Source organism: Cinclus cinclus, chromosome 7 (genome assembly GCF_963662255.1).
Source record: "Cinclus cinclus chromosome 7, bCinCin1.1, whole genome shotgun sequence".
Lineage (NCBI taxonomy): Eukaryota > Metazoa > Chordata > Aves > Passeriformes > Cinclidae > Cinclus > Cinclus cinclus.
In genome coordinates, this window is record NC_085052.1 from 30,112,714 (window position 1) to 30,128,998 (window position 16,285).

The 16,285-nt window shown below is 41.5% G+C and overlaps 1 protein-coding gene across 1 annotated transcript in view; it reads left to right on the plus strand.

Moving 5' to 3' along the window:
* Positions 1–16,285, plus strand: part of ANK3 (ankyrin 3) — a 138,206-nt gene that overhangs the window by 36,498 nt on the left and 85,423 nt on the right. The window contains exons 14-21 of the mRNA XM_062496908.1: positions 1,196–1,294; positions 1,991–2,089; positions 3,345–3,443; positions 5,430–5,627; positions 6,111–6,209; positions 6,923–7,021; positions 10,684–10,881; positions 13,056–13,154. Coding sequence (XP_062352892.1) covers positions 1,196–1,294; positions 1,991–2,089; positions 3,345–3,443; positions 5,430–5,627; positions 6,111–6,209; positions 6,923–7,021; positions 10,684–10,881; positions 13,056–13,154 — 990 coding nt within the window. The remainder of the gene's footprint in view (positions 1–1,195; positions 1,295–1,990; positions 2,090–3,344; positions 3,444–5,429; positions 5,628–6,110; positions 6,210–6,922; positions 7,022–10,683; positions 10,882–13,055; positions 13,155–16,285) is intronic.

Genomic DNA, 16,285 nt, shown 5'->3' on the forward strand with positions numbered 1-16,285 from the left:
AGACAGAATACATTAATGCCTTTTGTTCAAATTTCAATCACAACCCAATCTGTTTAAACTGTCTCTTTGATTTGTTCTTCAAAAACTGTTCCAAACAAATTTACATTCTGATGTGAATTGGGTTGATTGGTTTCATGGCCTGATGCTAACTCGTTCAGCTCCTGAAACCCTCACAAGCCAGGTGGCATTGACTCTCTTGAAGACAGAGCAGGCTCCACAGATTTCCTTCTCTCAGGCCCTGTGCTTTTTGTGTGTGACCAACCTGTATTCAGGTGTCTGTAGTCAAGCTATCACAATATATGAAACACAGCTGAGCTTGCCCTGGACATTGTCTCCTGCCAAAGAGAGGGGTGAGAGCTGCTACACTGGAACAGACAATGACATGGACCTGACATCATGAAAGCATACAATGTTCTTTACTATATGGCAGGTAAATAAATATATAATTTGGATCAGATTTGAGGGACCAGCTCTGCCAGTTGTTTTTAGAATGTTCTGCAAAGGCTCTTTTGTACCAAGCAGCATCAGCATTCAGTGTTCTGATGTTACTGTACCAATTGTGGGTGCTCTGGACAGCCTATTTTCCAGATTTACTTTTTTTCTGTGGTATCGTCTCACCCTAAATAACACTGTAGTTCTAACGTTCACTCCACTGCACACATCTTTATTAAAGGAAGGGGTGAAATACTTGTAGTTGCAGTAAGCTGACAGGTAATGAATGGAAAAAAAAAACAAACCAAACAACAAAAAAGTAGTAAAAATAGCTTAGAAGATGTCAATTTCAGAGCCCGTAATAGGTAAAGTGCTTTTTTACCAGCAGTTCTGAGAGGCTGAAAGAAAATCAGCCAAAAAGCCCCACCCCAAATTCCCCAAAAACTCCAGCAGAAAACCCTGGAGTTAAAAGTGAATATGGTAAGCAAAAAATGAGGGTTTGATAGTTTTGAGTGAATTAAGATTTTAAAAAATAAATTAATTATTGGAGTGGGCAATGTATTCAATAATTAAAACTGGATATGTGAAATTTATCTTTATCTTCTTATAATTTTTTTCTTTATATTACATGACAAATGTAGTAATGCCAGAATAAATTTGGGAGTTGTTCCTTTAAAATGGAAAAATCTTCTACGTGAATTCCATACTCAGTTTTACTTTTTGATGACATGAGGCATCAAACTGTGATCTTTCTCATTTCCAGAATGGTTTCACACCTCTTCACATTGCCTGCAAGAAGAACAGAATAAAAGTAATGGAACTTCTTCTAAAGCACGGTGCATCAATTCAAGCTGTAACTGAGGTAAGAAATGGTCTTTCCATGCTTGTCTTTGCTTTGCTGCAAAATTCATTGTAACTGTATTGATCAATATTTCTGAAAGAGCTTGGACCAGTTGAGTCAACAGTTATGGTCAATTAGATATTGTGATAAAACTGAACAATAAAGTCAGTTGCCCTAATGAATCACAAACAACTGATATATGTTGGGATTACAGTGAGAAAACAAGTGAAATGTAACAAAAAAAAAATTTCTAAAATCTACCATTTCTGCCAATTTTTTTTCCTGTAATTTAAGGCACTGAGGATGAAATTTACACTATGACAGACATCGAAGTGAAGACAATGCTTCACTCAGGTCCATTTTTAAAAGGTGGTTTAATTCAGACCTTGTTTTGGCTTTCTGCAAAGAAGTTGTATTCTCCCACCATCAGGGGACATCACAAATCAGCTGGACAGAAATCAATATATAATATAATATCAATATAATACTGAATTCCTAGACCATTTATATGTTTGCTCATGAACCACGCTCATAGGTGTTTCCAATTCTGTGTGCCCTTTCATTTAAGTACATGAATATGGTTTTAAGAAGATAAAACCCTCTCAGAAGATCAAGCAGCTGGGTTAATGCTTTAGAAACAATTATATTTTCTTCATGGATTTCTAGTAAAGGCATATGGAAGCAGGTATTTAAATTGGATTCTGGTCTGTTTTTCAGTCGGGCCTAACTCCAATCCATGTTGCTGCCTTCATGGGACATGTAAATATTGTATCACAGCTAATGCATCATGGAGCATCCCCCAACACTACCAATGTGGTGAGTCACAGGTTTCCTTGCAGCAAGGCGGGACTGGGAACGCGTGATAATAACTGAGAGCAGTACTGGGATCAAGTGCCTGGGTCTGCTGTCCACCATCCACCTCCAGAGCACCTGTGGCTCGTGCTGGACTCATGGGAAAGTGCAGCCTGCTGCCTTCTGCTTGGGAGATGCTTGGCAGGTTGAGGGAATCTCCAAAGGGGCTGGCCCTAAGCAGGCTCTAATCTCTTGATTTTTCTAAAGTAAAGAATGAGAACATACTGTAGCTTCTCAGATGTAATTTTTGAGATCTGTGCTTGACTGTTGAGCACTCTTTTCCCAAGACCCAGGGGGCTGACCATTTAAGGAAAATTCAACAGATTGCAGCAGATTGAGGGGGCATATTGCCTGTGTCCATCCAGCCATCCGAGCTCGCTCTTCTGCTGGCTGTGTGCTCTGTGCCCCAAGGCTCCCGGGGCATGTGTAAAAACTGAGCTTGTTCTTAAGTGGGTGTTGGAAAGCTGGGAAGTGGAAGAGAAGCTTGTTGATCTTATTTAACAGTTTGGCCTCCTTTTCACCTTCCATACACAGGTGCAGCTAGAAGACAATATTTTGTAAAAGTCTTCACCTGCTAATTGTATTAAATTACATAAAAATGCAACACCTTTTGTTAATTAGCAGGCATTTGTACCTAAAGACATATTGATAGCCAAAAAATATAGAAACCATTTTCCCTCCTGAATTGTTCTGGTTTCCTTGGATTTGTATTTCATTAAGTCCATGAAGCTTTAGATGAATGTACTCAGTAATGATTTTTTTTTTCTTTCTTGTTCAGTTGCCTCAGTACTTGTCAGATAACAAATGATAGTGGAGGCATAAAGCATTACAGAAGGAAACCCACATATGCTTGTGCCTGAATATGCAAAATTTGAAATACATTTTTTACTAAATTAAGCTCTATTTACAAGGACAACATTTTTAACGTTGCTATTAAAATGCTAGTGTTTAAAAATTGTACTGTCTCTTTTCAGAAAAAATAATGACAAAGGCACTATTGAGTTGGCAAATTGGCACTGCAATAAATTGGTTTTTTGGCACACAGTGCCAGGTCAAATATTGTTTTAATCTTACATCTTACAGACAACTACAGCAGAGTTTTCTAGTGGAGATCACTCTGAACTGGGTCGCTGGCATTTCTGTGTTTATGAAACATGCTGATGTTTGTTCTTCCTGCAGTGTGTTTTTGATTCTGTTCTGTTTTTGCTGCTGCATGCAGAGAGGAGAGACGGCGCTGCACATGGCATCCAGAGCTGGCCAGACAGAGGTCGTCAGACACCTGGTACAGAACGGAGCCCAGGTGGAGGCAAAAGCCAAGGTGAGGACATGGCCCAGGTGTCGCATACATGGGTGATCTGTACTGGACAAAGCAAGGACTCACATTCATCCTGTGTGTGTCCTTCAGGATGAGGAAGAGGTGAAGCCGAGCCTTTGTGATGCCCACTGATACTTTGTTATGTACCCTCTTACTGTAACCACGAGGGATCCATCTCTAGGAGACAGGGCAGGTGTCTGGTCGATACCATCCCAGTTTTTAATATAAATTATCATGTGTTTAAAGAGGTTTGTTTTGAAGTGTGACTTAAGGAGGGAGAGGAAGTCCTCAAATCTGCTTTTATTTCAGCAGAACTGGAAATCCCTGGCTTCTGGTGTCTCCTGTCATGTCCCTAAAGCAACAGCCTGCATGTTCTCAAAAATAGTTAGACTTCTAAAGAACACCACCTGAAGGAAGGAGGCACAGTGAGAGGATGTAGCAGAGGGCTGGAAAGAAGGAACAGATCCTATATAAACAATTGCAGTTGAGGAAGGTGAGGGTAGAGGAAAAAGAAATGGTCAAGAGTCATGAAGGAACATGCAAAATTAGGGAAATCAAAGAGTTCCAGGAAACAGGCAGGACAAGGAGATAAATGACTGCTGATAAATCAATAGCAGTCTTAATAGGTAAACTCAGGAATATTTTTCCTGAAATGGTCATAAAATGGATGTAACCAAAAAAAAAAAAAAAAAACCAAAACCCAAAAAAACCAAAAAACAAACTTGAAGTATTTTTCAATGTGAGCTTATCTGTGAATTAGGTCATAAGGAAGTTTGCTGTTAAGATTATCTACTTATAAGGAACTCTGACTAAATATTTATGGATGATGCACATTATATCTGCAAGGAGCCAGACAATACAACTGATTCATGTGGTTTGTAAATCTCCAAAGACAGTCTTGAATGTGAGCAGCTCATGCTTAGAAGCAGTCATGCAAATATTTTCTGAGTAAATTCACAGAATTATTTAATTTGTGCAAACTGCTATTGCCTGTGATCAGTTTGTTATCATAAATAACAACTAAATGCAAGCAGTAGATTATACACCAGTGTTAACATCAGCTGTGAGAAATTTGTGGGAAACAGGCACAAACTGGAATCATTTAAGAGCCACAGAGATGCTCCCCCAGTCAGAGGAGAATTGCCCTGCAGAGGAGCAGCATTTATATCCTGGCATGCTCCCATCCTAAATCCAGAGGTGTAAAATTGCTTTTGTAGGGCAGAAGTCTCCCTTGAAGTGAACAGCCCAGAACTGCAGGATATAGGGTAGCAGTGTTTGAAAGGTGGAAAATTCAGCAGGGTAAAATGGGGAGAGAAAGATGCTTGGCTAGACTGTTGTGATAGTGTGCTTAATCCAAAGATTGTGCAACAGAGAAAGGGGAGGACAAAAATATAAAACCAAATAATGAAGAGGTGAGAAATTCTCTTAAATGCTCAGAACAAGGTCACAGCACCCTAATATTTTCATTGAAGGGAAATATTCCACACCATGCTCTATCATCAGCTACCTCTATGGAAAAGTTAACTGCAAAATGCCAAACAATTGTTTACCAGTTAAAAAAGCACAAAATTATGATACTTTATGCAAGTTTCCCGGCAATAATTCATTGAGCTATTAAATGTTGCTGTAAAACCTGAAAGAGATCAAGATGTGAGGAACAGAATTATGCACTGACTTTGTTTTAAGCCTGTTTGTTTGTCTGCAAAGCGAAGTGAGGCAAATACAGATAAGGAAGAAATTTTATAAATTTATTAACTTCTGTGGATTATGTCACGGTCTGGAATATTTTGTGATGCACTAGCACAGAGCAAGGTATCTTTATGCTATGACCCAGAGAAAGCCAGTGTACAACACTCACTAGCTAAGACCTCAGTAGAATTAACGCTCATCTGCAATTTTGAAAAGTGTCAGAATGTGGGCAAATATTTTGTATCCCAATGTGAGGCACAGTTTCCTCATGCAGGCCTGTGTTGTTCCCTCTGTGTTTAGGACGACCAAACGCCGCTGCACATTTCTGCCCGCCTGGGAAAAGCGGACATTGTGCAGCAGCTGCTGCAGCAGGGAGCATCTCCCAATGCAGCCACCACGTCAGGCTACACACCCCTGCACCTTTCTGCTCGGGAAGGGCATGAAGATGTAGCTTCTGTTCTTTTGGATCACGGTGCATCTCTGTCTATCATCACCAAGGTAAGCAAGCTGCAGGAGTGACAGCTCGAATTGTAGAACATACCTGTAGCGAGGGCTGCTTGTGAAGTAAAGTCATATTCACATACAGTGTAAGTGTGAGCTGCATTTTATTAAAAGGGTACAGAGCTTCATGCTAATACGTCAGGACCTGATGTATAACGTGTCCCAGTGATCAGACATGCATTTTCTTGGCATGGAAGGAATGCAGGGCAGAAATTCCAGGTGGGTGTTGTGGGTGTAGGCGTGCCCTTGGATCTTTGGTAGTGTGAAGAAAGGAACTGATTCTTGCCTTGTTTAATGTAGATAGTGCTTTGCCTTGCAAGGGAACAGCCCACAGGGCAGTTGGGAATCTGTAGGCTTGCTGCCTGTACTCAGGACTGTGTAAAGGGATGGATGGAAGCAGCTGCATCCTTGCAGATCAGAGACAAACCTTGCCCTGAGAAAGGGTGCCCAGGGCTGCTATATTATTGCTTTCTCTTACAGAAAGGATTTACTCCACTACATGTGGCTGCAAAGTACGGGAAAATTGAGGTGGCCAACCTCCTGCTTCAGAAGAATGCATCTCCTGATGCTTCTGGAAAGGTAGGACAGAAGCAGCCACTGCCACTTGCCCAGCAAATATCTCAAACTAGATAGTATTAATGTCCTCCTACCTATTTACCATCACACTAGTATCCACAGCCTGGGTTTAGCTGGTTTCATGTGGTATTCCAAGTCCTGCTGGGACTGCCAAGAGCCAGCAAACTCTTGACAAAGTGACTTTTATTGTCATGAATTGACAACAAAGTGATGTGTTCTGTGTTCACATCCAGGGGAATGGAGACAAACCATTCCCCTGTGCTCCTACCCAGACTATTTACAGTCCTTATCAGACTATTTGGGTAGCTGGCTCTGATTCCCTGGGTCTCATGACAGGGGGTGGGGGGCAAAGGCCAATCTGACCTCAAGCTTTTTAAACCAGCCCAGCTTGGATTTTTACAGATCCAAGGGGCAGTCTACTTATCCACTGCAGTAAAAGGAAAACATTGCCAAGGGTGTGACCTCCTTACCCTGGGAGCAGCACAGACATATGCTTCTCCCTTCATCTTCCCTGGGAAAAGTGAATGGGGCATTCACAGCTCGGGAAGGATTTCCAAGTTTGTTTTAGTTTTTTGATTTTAAAAGTTCCCAAAGGCTTTGAATGCATGAATGAGTAAAAAATGTGGGTTTTCACCTTATCTACTGGAACTTTCCAGACTCCTGAGTTTCCCCTGGAGAGAGTCTGTAACAGCACTTTGTTCTGCATGTGTTTTTAGAGCGGTTTAACACCACTGCATGTAGCTGCACACTACGATAATCAAAAAGTGGCCCTCCTCCTCTTGGACCAGGGAGCTTCACCTCACGCCTCTGCAAAGGTACAAGTACTGGCCACTCTGGGGGAATAATACCCAGGCTTTTTATGTCACTTTATTCCCTGTCTACCCCTGTGCTTTCTAGGCTGTGTGTGTTCGCAGTTACAGGAGGCTCGGTGAACCTTGTTTGTTAATGTCTCACATCCACATAAAGCTGCTAGAATAATCCTGCAGGTGAATAAAATAGCGATTTTTAAAAGCAAATAAAGATGCAGAAACACTTTAAATCACCAGTTTCCGTCTCAGAAAATACTGAGCCTTGCTTTCATTTCATTTCTCTTCAGTAACTTCTCCAAGCTAGTCAGCTTTGTATTATTGCATCTTAAGATCTGTGCAGGGCAAGCTTGGGGTTAAAGCCCTGCTATACAGGGGTACTTCTGTTTGTGCCAAAGGATGACATCTGAGGTGAGCTAAGTTGCTCAGCACAATGTATGTATTTATTCATGTGCTTCACAATACTTCTGCCCCAGTGTAAATGGACTGGCAAGAAATAAAACTAGTCACAGCCCTGCTTTGATTGTAATTTACTGTAGGCAAGACAATACCTAGTGTAAGGTTTCAGAGGGTATGGAAGAATAAATATGTTAATTTATTCTGGTAGTGCACAGAACAAAGAAAATTTAAAGAAGCTTAAACTATTTCTTTGGTGGATCCTGGTTGTAAGTATGGGATGGATAAATACTATAATCAATCAAAGTATAATTGATATTTGAACAGGAACATTAGGTAAAGCAGGGTGGAAACATATGTAGGTTAAAGCAGTTTAAGTGCAGTGTAAATACCTCATTTGAAACAGCCCAGGTAATTTCCTTAAATCACTGCAAAAAAAAAAAAAAAAAAGAAAATAATAAAAACAAACCCAACCTTCTGGAGAAAAGGCAGCTAGTGGAAAAGCCAGTATTGTAGTTAGATGGGCAGTGCTCCTTGACTGCCATCATCTCACACATGGTAGGTCCCAGAGTTTGTAGTGCAGGGAGGGGGAAGTTAAATATAAACAGCAGCAGCAATGGCACAGTTTAAAATCAATACTATTGATAGTGGCAATCTGCCAGAGCTGTGCCCCAGGGGGTCAACTGGAGTGATCTCTGGTCTTTCACTACTGCAGCACAGCACTCTTAAATGCCGCTGGTGGGGAGGAAGGGCCTTCTGAAGAGAAGAAGGCACTGACCCAGTTTTCACAGAGAGAAGCTGCCAGTGGGAGCTGTGCATCCTGTAGGGGCAGAGCTTGCAGCAGCCTCTGCCAAGGGCTTAGGAAGCCCAGACCAAGGTGGAGGCCCTATAGACTGTGGTACAGCATTGCACAAACTCATGTGTCAGGTCATCTTAGCTTCCCCATCAGTAACAGAACAGTTCTGCAGCTGCCACTTCAGGCCTCCAAGTGCCAGCTGTAAGCGTGCCTAAAAGAAAGCATTTGTTAGTGTCCTGCAGCACGTGAGCCACAGCAGCAGCGAGCAGAGCGTCAATACTAAATAAAATTTAACCATAACATGTTTGTTGCTTCGGGTACTCACTGTGCACTCATCCAAAAAAGATGATGTTGGTAAGAGCAGATGATTTCCTGTACCTTTTGTAAATGTGGTCCGGTAAATAAATGTTATGTCATGTCTCATCACTGGCTCCACAGTTAATTTCATCAGTAGCTGCCTTTCCTGTGACACCACTGTATTTAACACTGATCTGAAGAGTGGCTCATTAGCCAAGCCCAGCAAAATTTGCCTTGAAGAGTGATAAGTGACAGGGTATGGGAAATGGTCATGTCAGAACACAGTGCAGTAGTACAGCTGTTTTGATTAACAATTCTTCTCTTTCATAGTCAAAAATTGTGCCTAATTGCACATGTGGCTTATCCCTAATTTGCATTTGGCATCCACTTTACAGTAACTTTCTTCCTCGCCATGCCATCCCCAAAGTCTTAGTTTTCCTCTGTCCCTTCATCTTTAACCATTTTCCCTTTTTCCACTCCTTTCTGTGGCAACCACAATAATCCAATACTCTTCCTTCTAAACTTGTCTGTTCCTTTCTCCATCTATGCATAGTGACAGAGTGAGGAGAAGGAGAAGATGCAGATTTGGATGGAGTTGAATTTCCGCTTTTATTTTTCAGCTCTCTTTTTGCCTTCTCTTGGCAACCTGCTGCTCTCCATTCCACTGAAAACAATATATACCCATTTCTGAGGAAAAGGCTTGGAAGCAGCACTTATTATTTTATATGATGCTATATGAGCTCCATTTAAAGGAGTTAGGGTTTAGCAGATACACAGGATTTAGCATGTAGTATTTAGGATTTATTAGGTGCTCGTGTGGCAGTGGTTATTTTACATGGCAGTACCATGCAGGAAGTCTAAGAGAAAGGATTATGTTTGTTTTTCCTAAAGCACTTTATATTCAAAGTGAAAATTCAGTGGCCATGTGCTTCCTTTATTGATTGTGGCACTGTGTTTCCTGAGTGTCATTTTCAGATACCTTAGTATCCAAGTTCTGAACTGAATCCGAATTGAAATTTGAAGGTTACAGAGCCTTTTCCACGTGAAACTAGTGCTGTGCATCTCTTGTGGCCAGGTTCCTATTAAAGCTCTCTTGGAATCATTTGTGAGCCCCCATGAATTTATTCCTTGCTCATTCCTGCATTGCTCTGCATCTCTTGTGACCTTCCTTCCTTTTTAGACCAGCTCTGCTGCCCTGTGGGTGCAGAGAGGAGCCCAGCCAGGTGAATGCTTTGTGCCTTTAGGTAGATTTTATTGGGCTGGGTAATCTGAGATGCAAATGGTATTTATGATACCATACAAAAATGGTTTATTCAGCCTGAGTCTCATCCCCCTAACCCTGTCCCTTATTCACATGCAAATGTGTGCACATTTGTCATTTGCTTGAAAATGAGGACTAATACATTTCTGAAAGACAGGAGGTTCTTGACTAAACAGTCATTGCAATCTGTACCAAAAACTGGTCGTGCCTCCATCAGAGTTTTGGTATTTATGTGCTGCTCAGTTATTCTTTATATCTGTTTATCTATTTTCTGCCTGTCTTTTTTTGGAGTTACAAAATTGTATCATGCGATAGATACTGCATTTTTATTTTTAGTTGTGGGCTCCCTGGGTACATTTATTGGAAGGAATAAAAAGATAAAGAATGCATTATTCTGGAGTTATATGCTTCAGTTTTTCCTTGATCTGATATAAACCAACTTGTCAGTAAGGTTTAGGGTAAATGCTGCAAGAAAGGCCATATTTCATGTACATAATGCTTTTATTCACACTGGGAAATGGGAAAAAAACCAAACAATAACAGCTGTTCTGAGTTATGAACACACATCCCGCTCCTCTGTTTGTTAAAAAATTTATGTACATTTAAGGAAAAGGAACAAATGTTTGTGAAACAAAACTCAAACTCCTCTTTCTGTAGATTTTCCTTCCCTGAAAAGGTATTTTTTTCCCAAATTTGAAAATTTACTTCAGAATCCTCCTCTTTTTAGCAGTACTTTAAAAAAAAAAAAATGCTTAAAGGTCAGATACATTGGTTCCTACAGCCTGTTAACATTGTGTTTGACTGTGTTTGACAGAATTTTTATAACTAATAGCATAATTACCCAGAGTTAGACAGGTACAGAGAAGTGATTTATCACCTTGTTCAGTGAGCAGCTGGCAATGAAGTGCTTTCTGTTGGCAGAATGGTTACACACCCCTGCACATAGCTGCCAAGAAGAACCAGATGGACATAGCAACCACACTGCTGGAGTACGGTGCCGATGCCAACGCCGTCACCAGGCAGGGCATCGCCCCCGTGCACCTCGCCTCCCAGGACGGCCACGTGGACATGGTGTCCCTGCTGCTCTCCAGAAACGCTAATGTCAACCTCAGCAACAAGGTGAGTGCTCCCCCTGCCCGGGGCTAAGGCTGTGTAAAAATCTGATGAGAAGGAGAGGGCCTGGCAATTGAATTTGGCCCGCTGGGATTCTGCACGTGCTGCAAGCCGCTGCGGGTTGTTCAGCACACACCTTCACCTCTCCCAGCCGAGAGCAGCATGCCGTGGCACACTGAATGAGATGGGTTTTGTAGTGCCCAAGGTTTGGTGATAACACGTGCTGCAGTGGAATTTATTAATCCAGTATTTATTTTTGCTACTCTGCCAAAACATGGCCAGAGAGAAAATACCTTCTTCCCCACTGGGGCTGGCACCTGCCATTTATCAGCCTCTAGGAATATGCCTGCCCATTTTTCAATTGTTATATGTGTAGTTGTAACATTTCTGTACTTTTCTGTATTTTTTTTGTAGTTGTAATATTTTTAGCACTATAATGTTTTATAATAAAAAAAATGTAACATGTACCAGTGAATTGTAACGAATATTATCACCTAATGGTAACAGCTGACTTGTTCAGGAATGGTGACTTTTTAAATGGGATCATTACAGCAACTTTGTCTGAGATTTTTTTCCTTAATATAAGTGATTCTTCCCCCCCAGGGTATTTTCCTTAGCCTACAGTGACTTTTGGTGTCATTTCTTCTGGTGTTAGGAAAGGAGAGCTGATGAATTTTAGTTTACATATGAATTAACACGCTATTAATTCTGCATTATAGTAACGTTTCTGGCACATGTGTGGCTTTAATTCTTTAAATGCTCCACTGGACATTGTTATTTGACATTGTCAAGTGCAGTTTCAGCATGGATTTGTGTGGCTAGACTAAAGAGGCAATAGAATTTTTTTTCATGGAAAATATTTCTTATTCTCAGCAGGTAGGAAGGCTTGGTGTCCTGTGCAGTGGGTGCCTCTGCACAGGGCTCCTGTGTTTTCCTGCTTCTTACTTTACAATTTGAGTATCTGTGGGGCCTCCTTCAGAAAGCTTCTCTTGCAGATGTGGATTTTTTTTTTTCCCCACAAGTCTCAATAATGTGTGGGCTTATGCAGTGCAGGATGGAGTTTGTATCCCCACAGGGAAATTTGCCATGTACACGTTCTGCATCCATTGGCTATCCCATTTTGCTGCTGATGCTAATACAGGGAACATGATTGAAGTGCTTGGCACATTGGTTCTGTGCCACCAGAGGTTAATTACCTGCAGCATCATTCAATCTGTTCAGCTGTAATCTCCAGTTTCTCATTGTGCCTGCAACACCACCTCTGGGGTGTAATTGCCCTCCATACTCTTTCAGGGATGCACATTTCCTCAGAACACAGCACCTTTACATTCAAAGCCAGATGTTTAAAACCCACTGACTTCTGAGTTTTACAGTAGGAGTAAAAAGAGCATTTATTTCTTCAGGACCCACAGAATGGTTTGGAGCTGCGTATTCAGAGCACTTATTAGATCTTTTTATAAGATTTGGCCATTAATATCCAGGCTCCATTAGGTAATTTATAGTTGGTTACTGTTACATATTTATGTAAGGTGACTCACCTAAGCTGTGTTATCATCAGGATTGCATCTTCTTCCCCTTTTATGTGGCAGAAAGTTGCATGGTTTTCTGAGGTTTTAAGGATATTTAGGTCTCAAGTTTTAAATAAGAAAATTATTATCAGTATGCATTTTCTGTCAAGTCTGTATACTCCCTGAGCAGAGAGAAATGGGCCTGATCTCAGAGAAATGCAGGTTTATTCTTTTGGTTTTGTGTCCGAAAATGATCAAGTAGAGGAATAAAGTTGTAAGGAAGGATAAAACTTGAGTGAATGTAAAAAATCTGCAGAAGTGTAAACAGTGATTCAATACTGCTTTTAAAGTCTGACTCATTATAAGGAAGTAAATTAGGAGGCAAAAAATACTATGTGACTTTTCCTTAAAGTGCTCTAATTTGCTATCCCACCTGTAACCCTGCATGTAGAAATGTTCCCTGTCTTAAAGAAACATCATCTTCCTGGCTTCTGAAATGTACTTTCCTGCAGATCAAGAGTGTGATTACAAAGCACCCTACACAGTGAAAGCAGAATGTGTAAAATCTTTAAATTCAGTTGGATGTTTAGAGTCTTACTGATAGCTGGATTTTCATTTTAGTAGTCACGTGCCTCCTCTGGAGATTGTTACCTGTTGTTTTTGATTTTACAGAGTGGACTGACGCCCCTCCACCTGGCTGCCCAAGAGGACAGGGTCAATGTAGCAGAAGTTCTGGTTAACCAGGGAGCTGCTGTTGATTCACAGACAAAGGTATGAACACCACTGTCACATGAAATATTTCCTTTCAGTGAGGCATGAGCCTCTAGACAGGACTAGGAATTTATCTCAGGGTAAAACTGAAATCGCAGCAGAGAAACATTCCTTGTAATAAATTATTGGAGAATATAGTTGGAAAACTAAAGATACATAAACTCACGTGTTTAATGTCAAGCTCAGCCTTTGAGCAGTAAGCTAATTTCTCACCAAATATTTAGATCAATATAGGTTTAGATTACATCCTGTTATTGTGCTTCACTGAAGGCAAGTGGGATTGATTGATCTAGTTTTTGAGAAGGAAACAGTTATCTAATATGAAAGACATATATGCAGTGGTGGTCCATTTCAAATTTACTTGCCTAAAAATGGATTTTGCCTAACTATTTGGGCTCCTAAATAAGAGACCTGGATTTTCAAGGTTCTTGGGGATGGCTTTTGAGACCCCCAGTGATGACACCTCCCATTTCACAGTATTGCTTTTTAAGATTCCTGTCCTGAAGCAAAGACCATTTGCAGAAATGGTTTTATGTTCCCTAATGGTGTACAGTGCTCAGAATTTCATGATAATGATTTCAGTGTTGATTACACTTACATTCCTCATGTGTTGTCTAGATCTTGGAGGCATTCCTTTAAGTGGGCAGGAAATCATTTGAGATCAAATTCTTGGACTTGTAGTGAATCAAATCAGCTAAATGAACCAGGTCTCACCATCTGGACTGCACTCTTTTGCAGAGTAGTGGCTTTCACAGCTCTCTGCTAGGTGTATGCCACGAGTTAGGTGCTGTGCTTGCATCCCAGGAATGTCCAGGTGTGTCAGACTGTCCAGCAATATTATTATATTATACTGACAGCTCGGAAAGGGCAGAGTCCATCATCGTGTCTGGCTGCAGCTCAGCTGATTGTAATCTGTGGCAGAAGGAAGAGTCATTGTTATCTGATTTCTGGACAGTGTCTTTCCAACTGTACCAGCTACTGATTTCAATAACATTATCCTGACATAAATCTGAAATAGTTTTGCTAAAATCCCAGGAGCTTATACTTCGGTAATATATCCTCAGTCTGTATTTTAAATATTATTCAGTCAGGGCTCTTGTCTGCCAGATCACCCAGTAGCAGATGAGATCTGCCCTGGTTTGTTCTTTACACCATTTCCTCAGATGAATGTGGTTGCCTTCCTAGAGATAGTTTCTATCTGGTTTTGGTTTCAGTGGCAGGACATTGCAGAATACATTATTTTAACTTGGTCAGAGCTGAATCACATCCCAAGCCATAATACTCATCCGAGTGTTTGCCTTTGCCCCTCTGTGCAGTGCTCTTGTCTGTCCCACAAATAGCAAGCAGTCTAAGGAGACATTTATACTGACAGGTGCAGGCAGACACACGTGTTTGCTCTGATGGCTCTTCAGTGTCCAAATAGGATCCCATTCTGGGATGCAGTGGCCTTTTAGTCACATTAGGGTGGTGGAAACATCTGAGGTACTGTCACAGCTGAGAGGCTGGGTCCCAGGGACAGCCTGGTGCAGCTGCAGGAGCTCTGGACTCAGTTTCAGGCCTGGCAACGTGGTGGAGGAGGCAAGTGACTCCATAGAGAAGCTTCAGTTTATCATTCAGGGGCTTCCTCTGTGTGGAGCTGAATTTCTTAATTACATCTCTGAAAATTGACCTAGTCATTAGGTAAAATGGGGGAAAAATACAGTCGTATTTGTCTGCGTGCAATAGGAATCCTGTCATCAGTAATAGTCATGCAATTTTAAAGAAGAAAGAAGTAAACCCCTTGTTGCTCACCCTCATCCCTCAGTTATATGTGCAACTAGTGTGAATAAAGAATCGTTTGCCAGTGCAGTCTTGTTTCCATGGGACTGCCCCATAATTGTTAGAAAGTGGCTCAGGGACTCCTAAGTCAGGTGAAGTCACATTGTATTTAAGCAGGACTACTTTGGGGTTTAAGAAGTCAGCTGTCTGGGGAAATTCTCCCTCCTGTAGGCTTCTGTGGGGAAGAAGACCCTCAACAGTTTGTCCTCCTGTCCACCCTATTAGCTAGTCCTCCCTGCTGTAGGGCACTGTCTGCTCCTTGGGAAGAGAGTGCCCACGTGGCTTGCAGCATTCTACTGGAGTGGAATGAGCTCGGTGATTATGCACTGGCATGAGCTTGCTGCTTTTCCACTGGCTTCTGCAGGGTCCCATCTGCTGGGTTTGTGCAGCAGTGAGCCCTCAAGGTCCCACAGAGTCAGCCAGCCACATGGAGGTTGTCTGCCAGATATCTGCTCACTGCTGCCTGTGATATAAGAAAAGTGCCAATGCAGGACCAAGTGTTTTATCAGGGAATGGTTTCTGGGTAAACTGGGTGATCTGGATTGAGTTGCTTAAGAAAGAACTGAAAAACCCTGAATCTCTACAATGAAATAAAAATATTATGCTGTAAGAACAGCCATAGTTTGACCTCGTGCTCTGCACAGGTGAAGGCTAGATGACTGGCTTGTAAAATAGCAGCTCTGTAGTTACAAGCTCTCCCATTTAGGTGGATTAACTGTACATACTGCCTCTAAAACCAGAGGCATTGGGGGACAGGATAAGCAACAGCTGAGTTGGCTTCAGAGGCACTGTTGCTATGCTTGCATGTTTGCACGATCCTGTCCAGCATGTCCACTTTGGATTCATTCCTTTGGACATACAGCAGCAGAGACATGGCCATCCATGCCTTAAAAGTCAGTGAAGCAGCACAGCTCAGAGTGACATTATACTGGGGATCTCTGCTACCAGCAGTGTCACCACTAACCTTCTGTTTTATTCCCTTCATTTCACATCCATGTGCTTTTCTTACCTCAGTTTTTGGGGCATAGATGACTGTTCAGTAGTGCTTTTTTGGTGTGTTTTATTTATTTATTTTGCCTCCTTATCATGTTTCTCACTTTCCCAGGATAAGCAAGCATAGGCTGTGTCACTCCAGCACAGTACCTTTCAATAGAGGGAGAATGGTCCATAACATTTAACTTAATATCACTAGATCATGGAACTCTTGAGTAGGGACCAATGAACTATCATCTTCCTCATCTGGTACATCTTCTTTAGTTATCATTTATATATAAATTACCCTCCCTGTGAGAGTATCTAGAGCCTGAAATTCT